General features: G+C 47.0%; 1 protein-coding gene across 1 annotated transcript in view; it reads right to left on the bottom strand.

The window, feature by feature from the left end:
- LOC308368118 (NACHT, LRR and PYD domains-containing protein 3-like) overlaps positions 1–3,035 on the bottom strand; it is a gene marked incomplete at both ends in the record, with an annotated part of 27,954 nt that extends 24,919 nt beyond the window's left edge. The window contains 4 exons of the mRNA XM_080842194.1: positions 1,226–1,348; positions 2,087–2,181; positions 2,592–2,720; positions 2,856–3,035. Of these exons, the coding sequence (XP_080698320.1) occupies positions 1,226–1,348; positions 2,087–2,181; positions 2,592–2,720; positions 2,856–3,035 (527 nt within the window). The remainder of the gene's footprint in view (positions 1–1,225; positions 1,349–2,086; positions 2,182–2,591; positions 2,721–2,855) is intronic.
- Between the last annotated feature and the right edge of the window lie 4,465 nt (positions 3,036–7,500).

Raw genomic sequence — 7,500 nt, 5'->3', positions numbered from 1 at the left:
TGCCAGCCATCCCAGTCATCTGGGTAAGTTTTAGCATTCAGAACTCAAAGAACTCAAAGAAACTGGAATTGGATTTTGTAATATAAAACACAACACAAATGTATCAGCTGTATTTCACACACACACACACACTCCCAAGCATACACTCACTCACTCGCTGGCTCGCTCACACGCACGCACGCACGCACACACGCACGTGCCAGGCACACACACACACACACACACACACACACACACACACACAGGACCAAGTGCTCGCACAAACACACACACAGTAAAGCTGATTCTTACAAACACACACATACACACACACATGACCAAAAGCTCACCCTCTCACACTCACACACGTTCTCTAACACACACACACACACACACACACACACACACACACACACACACACACACACACACACACACACACACACACACACACACACACGTCTGTTTTATACTTTGTTTAGTTTGCAGTCTTGTTACCAACTATACAAAAGTGGTGCAGTACAGCATTTGCTTTGAAATGTGCATGTATGAAGGACAAACATAGATGCAGTTGTTCGATGAAGACATTATCCCACTACTGCTGCTGTATGTAAGTCATGGGCTATCAATGCAGCTATAACAAACACTTGTGTACACATTCACAAACGCTACATTTGCAACACTCAACAGTGGCATCTACAGTACTGTGATGGGCCAACCAACAGATCAGGCCCCCTACTGACCAGACTGGACACTCATCTGCCCCTGGTAATATGAGTTGGAGACCCCTGAGAGTGCTGCACTCTGACACGTACCGCAGGAATACCCCACTATGGGAACCTGAGGCCCATGGGCTGTATACATCCTAGAGGAGACCCGGGCATTGTACGGTTCTGAAAACATTAAATATTTAATATAGGCCAGAGGTGCCCAACCCGTCGACCAGGATTGACGTGTCGATCTCGGAGACTTTCCCTTTCGATCTCCAAAAAAAAATGCCATTTAATGCTTTTTATATAGAAATAAAATGTATATTATGCATAATTGAGTTCGGCATTTTAGCCCGGCCCTAAAAAATATTTTCAGTTGCTCATTTGGCCCCCTGGGAAAAATAATTGCCCACCCCTGTCCTAGAGTCCTAATCTTACTGTCCAGACACAGACACAGACACAGACACACACACCGCACACACACACACACACACACACACACACACACATCATACATCCTAGAGTCCTAATCTTACTGTCCAGTCGTAGAGTCTCCTCCTGCAAAGTTGAGTGGTTGACCCTTGGAGTTGTCACTCTTCATGGACACACAGGTGGGGGTTGGGGAGGGTGGCCTCCTGTTAGAGATATATCCCTCCATCCTAGAGAAGATAAAGATAAGATAAGATAAAACTTTATTGCCACACAACAATGTTAGTGGTATTCTTTGTCATAGGTAGCTCAGGCCAGTAGGAGGGGAGAGAAGGGGGTAGGGAAAACAAAAATAAAAAAATACTCCAGATCAGCATTGAGAGTTCAGGAGTCTGACAGCAGAGGGGAAGAAGCTGTTGTTGAAGCGTGTCGTTCCAGCTCGCATAGATCTGTAGCGTCTTCCAGAAGGAAGAAGTTCAAAAAAGTCATGGTTTGGATGGGAGGAGTCTCTGATAATGTTCTTTGCGCGATTAAAGCTACGCTCAGCATACAATGAGAGGACTGATGGAAGGTCTCAACCAATAATGTTGGAGGCTTTGGTCGCCACTCTCTCCAGTGTCATTTTTGTGCGACTGTCAGAATTTCCATACCAGACAGTTATTGATGCGGTGATGACACTTTCTATGATGGCTTTATAGAAGAGCACCAAAAGGTGTTTGTTGACATTTAACTTTTTCAGTTGCCTGAGGAAATACAGTCTCTGTTGGGCTTTTTTGATAAGGTGGGTGGTGTTGATATCCCATTTCAAATTTTGGCTGATGTAGGAGCCCAGAAATGTAAAGGGCTCAGTAAGGGTTATGGCCTGGTCAAATACATTAATTAAGGCTTTGGTGTTAGGCCTCCTTCTCAAGTCCACAACTATTTCTTTAGTTTTTGAGGCGTTAAGATTAAGCTTGTTCTTCCTGCACCAGTCTACGGCCCAATTGACCTCCTTGAAGTACTGAGACTCATCCTCATCTTTGATTAGGCCGATAATGGTGATGTCATCTGCATATTTGAGCATCTTGACGGAATGGTGGTGAGATCTCAGGTCATTTGTGTAGATGGAGAACAGAAGAGGAGATAGCACTCAGCCTTGCGGCGCACCAGTGTTGAGGGTCAGAGGGCATGATGTTGCGTTATTGCCTTTGACTGTTTGAGTTCTGTTCCTCAGGAAGTCCAGTATCCAGTGACACAGAGCTATGTCGATGTTCATGGCTTGCAGCCTGGAGAAGAGAATGAGCGGCTCTATTGTGTTGAAGGCTGAGCTAAAGTCAATAAATGCATGCGTGCATAGGTGTAACTTGACTCCAGATGTTGCAGAGTAGAGTGAAAAGCTAGGTTGATGGCATCTTCTACAGATCTGTTAGCCTGGTAAGCAAACTGATGGGGATCCATCAGCGGTGACACACTGGATTGTAGGTGGGAGAGTACCAAGCGTTCAAACACCTTCATGGCCACTGAAGTGAGGGCCACTGGCCTGAAGTCGTTGAGCTCTGTTGGTTTAGCTGACTTTGGGACCGGGATGATGACAGAGAATTTGTAACACTGTGGGACTGTACACTGTTGCAAAGAGGAGTTGAAAATGTCATTGAAGACATAAGCCAGTTGATCTGCAGAGTGTCTGAAAACAGCTGGGGAAAGCTGATCTGGTCCTGCTGCTTTCCTAGCCTTCTGATTTTTAAAAAGCTTGCACACCTCTGCCTCCTGGATGACAAAAGGAGGAGAGGAGGGAGAGGGGGGAGAGGGAAAGACTGCCAGGGACTGATTGTCCTCAAACTGGGCATAAAACTCATTGAGTTTGTCAGGAAGATCAGGGTCGTCGTCTGGAGGAGAGGCAGGCCCTTTCTTGTAGTTGAAGAAGAGGAGAACTTCCATCAGGACAACATTCCTCTCACTGCTCATGTCTACTACAACACACACACACACACACACACACACACACACACACACTCACACACACACACAAACACACACTCACACACACACACACACACACACACACACTCACAAACTCACACACACTCACACACACACACTGACATCCTAGTCATAATCTTACTGTCCAGTCGTAGAGTCTCCTCCTGTAAAGTTGAGTGGTCGCTCCATGGAATCATCACTCTTCATGGACACACAGGTGGGGGTTGGGGAGGGTGGCCTCCTGTTAGAGATATATCCCTCCATCCTAGAGAAGAAGAGGAGAACTTCCATTAAGACAACCTTCCTCTCACTGCTCATATCTACTACCACACACACACACACACACACACACACCTCCATCAGGAGAACATTCCTTTCACTGCTCATATACAATGAACACACACACCAACCAATGTGACAGGTAGCTTGTCTCTGAGCTCATAGGCTCTTCTCTGTCAGGGTACATACACCTGAACAACAGACGGGTCAAGTGTCCTACAGGGTTCAGGGGTTAGTGGTGGTGTGTTGCTGCCCTATAAGGGTTAGGGTTAGTGTCCTACAGGGTTCAGGGGTTAGTGGTGGTGTGTTGCTGCCCTATAAGGGTTAGGGTTAGTGTCCTACAGGGTTCAGGGGTTAGTGGTGGTGTGTTGCTGCCATATAAGGGTTAGGGTTAGTGTCCTACAGGGTTCAGGGGTTAGGCGTGGTGTGTTGCTGCCCTATAAGGCCACTTAAGGGTCGAGCATAACAGTGTTCATTAACATTGCAAAAGCGTCGTGATTAAGCCAGTTTGGATCCAAAAGCACATGCCAGCCATCCCAGTCATCTGGGTAAGTTTTAGCATTCACACCAGAACTCAAAGAAACTGGAATTGGACTTTGTAATATAAAACACAACACAAATGTATCAGCTGTATTTCACACACACACACTCCCAAGCATACACTCACTCACTCGCACCTACGCTCGCTCACACCTACGCACGCACACACACGCGCACGCACACGCACGCACGTGCACACGCACACACACACACACACACATCCGATCCGGCCCCCTACTGACCAGACTCGACGCTCATCGGCCCCTGGTGATTTGAGTTGGAGACCCCTGACAGTGCTGCACTCTGACACGTACCGCAGGAATACCCCACTATGGGAACCTGAGGCCCATGGGCTGTGAGTACTTGTTAGAGCTCGTTTTGGGCTGTCAATACGGGCTAGTAGCAGCTTTATCCACGAGTGCAATGTATTCAGGGGACATTTTTCTCTCATTGAAAGGCAACACCTACTCATCACACATCCAGTCACAGCGATTAAGGGATCGCTTGAAAGGTCTTGAGGTTTTGTCACGTACTGTTTACCACTCTACTGATGCAAACATGAATGATCCTTTCCTCACATGACTGGAGTTTGATCTCTAAGTTCACCCAGCAGCACAATGCCTCCACACCACGACCACTTCCGTATCAATCCATCCACTCCACGGCAACGTTAGAGTAAACAAGCCAAACACAGAGACAAACAAACAAACAAATAAATAAAGACGCAGACAGGCAAACACATAAAAAAACTGGGGCCCAGAGGGATAGTCTCATCTTACCTGCGTCTCGACCCGGCGTCTCACTCTGACGGAACTCTGTGTCTCGACCCGGCGTCTCACTCTGACTGAACTCTGTGTCTCGACGTGGCGTCTCACTCTGACTGAACTCTGGTCTCTGTGTCTCGACCCGGCGTCTCACTCTGACTGAACTCTGGTCTCTGTGGAGCGGATCAAAGAGCAGTGGGGAGGAGGTGGGGGGAGGGGGCCTTATCTCCAGCACTCCCTACCTGAGAAGCACTGGCATCAGCGGTGTTATAAGCACAGATAGGCGGGCAAGCACCCACGCACGCACAAACATACGGGACCAAGTGCTCGCCCTCACACACACACACAAACACACACACACACACACACACACACACACACACACACACACACACACACACACACACACACACACACGTCCCACAGAATTGCGTGTGCATATACTGAAATCCAAGCTGAATTCAGAGTACATTCAGATGACACCGTCACAGCACCAACACATAAAGGTACAGAATGTTTTGACATAGGAGAAGTGTGTGTGTGTGTGTGTGTGTGTGTGTGTGTGTGTGTGTGTGTGTGTGTGTGTGTGTGTGTGTGTGTGTGTGTGTGTGTGTGTGTGTGTGTGTATGTGGGTGTGTGTGTGTGTGTGTGTGTGTGTGTGCGATACTCTGTGGACTCTGGACCCTCCTTGCGTTCTCTCTCTGTTTATGAACTTTATTGGCACCAATAGAAACTATGTAGCACTTTACAGATCAGTAGAAAGTGGGTACTATCACGGTAATATCTGGATAGGGTAGTCATGATAACAACTCATAACATCCCACAAGTTATTTCATAGTTTTAAAGTTGTTTCTCAACAATAATCCACTTATTCAGCAGCAATAATATCATCACATGTACGGCCACTTACAGCTTGACATGTGCCACATACTGTAGAGCTGAACCCTAAAGCACGGCAACAAGACAGACAGAGTGACGAGAAAGTTCAGTTTACTCGTCTTTTCAGGCAGGGTCAAAACCAGGAGATCAGTCAAACAGGGAAACAGGGTCAAAGCAGGGTCATAGAGGACTCCCGCGTACGTGTTGGAATGCATTCACTTTGAATGGGGTGACGTCATCCTTTGCCGACCCGAATTGTGGCTATGTTGGGATCCGTTGCGTTGAGTTTTATGAGTTGCTTGCGGCAAGAGTTGATAAATCTTCAACTTTTCGAGAGGAACGGGTCAGCCAATCAAATTGCCTTACATGCATAACTGACAGCACAGGCGCTAGCCAATCAGATCGCGTTTAAAGGTACCGTATGCAACAATAGCTATTCGCTAAAGGTATGCTAGCAGCTAAAACTAACGAAATCTCTTGAAATGTGCTGACTTTGTCATTATGACAAACTAGTTACTCAACGACTGTCCTTACACAGTCAACAACATCAAGCAAGTGCAACACAAGACTAAGCAAGACGGCAAATAAGCTACTTACTAGATCGGCAGAAGGTAAACAAGTCAGGTCGGCGGGCATCGGCAGGTAAAACTACATAACGCAGTTATATGCCTATCGACCCTGCTATGCCAATGGCAACGACGCGATTCTCCATATTAAATGTCATTGTAGCGCCCCAATTTTTTTTAAGCTGTTATTTTAAGGTTAAACTGCTTATCCTAACCCTAATCCTGAAGCATAATTGTTGCATACGGTGCCTTTAAGAGCGGGAAGCTAAAAAAAAAAGATAGCTGACCAAACTCTGTAGATGGTCGTATTTGTACCTAAAAGTTGTTTGTTTGACTTCTTTTTGCTTAGATTTTTTAAAACACAGACACTAACACACTCACTCTAAACCTCTCGCAGGTGAAACCCCTTTGCTTTCCGTTGCCTTGACAACTGAAAGATGCTCACTGCCCACAGGTCCTACTGAGGTGTGTGGCTGTGTGTGTGTGTGCATGTGAGTGTGTGTGAGAGTGTGTGTGTGTGCCCAACAGACATCCACCACAGCACTGACCTGCTCTACAGACACTAACTAAGACCATAAACACACACACACACACACACACACACACACACACACACACATTGTTACGGTAGACCCTGAGAACAAGAGGTCCCGTAACATAAAAGGCCAGACTCTGGTTTGCGGTTTCAACAGTTATGTTTTATTACGATACACAAGGCGGTGGTTGCTGTAAAAGAGGAAGAAAGGAAAAACAAAATGCCAACAAAAAGCCTCCGTAAACTAAATGGTTGCAGCAGCTTACCTAGCTCCCGTCAAAATGAAAAAGGAGGTGAGTCTTCCGCGGACTTCCTTACATGCGCTAGCTACCTCTAAACTAAAAGGTGCAGACAGAACAAACAACCACCAAGCAAACAAGAGCAGCCAAACGAAAAAGCGCATAACACGCGTAAATGTCTCAAAAGTCAAATAAGTCTCCAAAGGCTCAGTGTGTAGTCCAGTGTGGAACAGCCTAAGAGTTTGTGGGGAACGGACAGCGAGCCAGTTCCATAGTAGTGAGCTTCCTCCATCTTGCGAAGGGCCGGCTTTATAAAGGGCGAAGTCCCGCCCGGCAATAGAGAACAGGTGCGCGACCACGCCCACTGCACCTTGTCGAGACGACAGACCGGGGAAAACCACCACACCGTAACACACATACACACACACACACACACACAAGAGGAGAGCACTTAACACACTAGCCACAACCCTAACCCCTACCCCTGCGTAATCCCCCCCACCACTCTCCACTGACATGACAGACTGACAGATTAGAAATTAATGTGTGTGTGCATGTGTGTGTGTGTGTGTGTGTGTGTTTGTGTGTGTGCGTGTGCGTGTGCGTGTGCGTGTGCGTGTG

Source organism: Sprattus sprattus (assembly GCF_963457725.1).
Source record: "Sprattus sprattus genome assembly, chromosome: 1".
In the NCBI taxonomy this organism is placed as follows: domain Eukaryota; kingdom Metazoa; phylum Chordata; class Actinopteri; order Clupeiformes; family Clupeidae; genus Sprattus; species Sprattus sprattus.
Note: the sequence above shows the minus strand (reverse complement) of the source record. Positions and strands in the feature narration are given on the sequence as shown.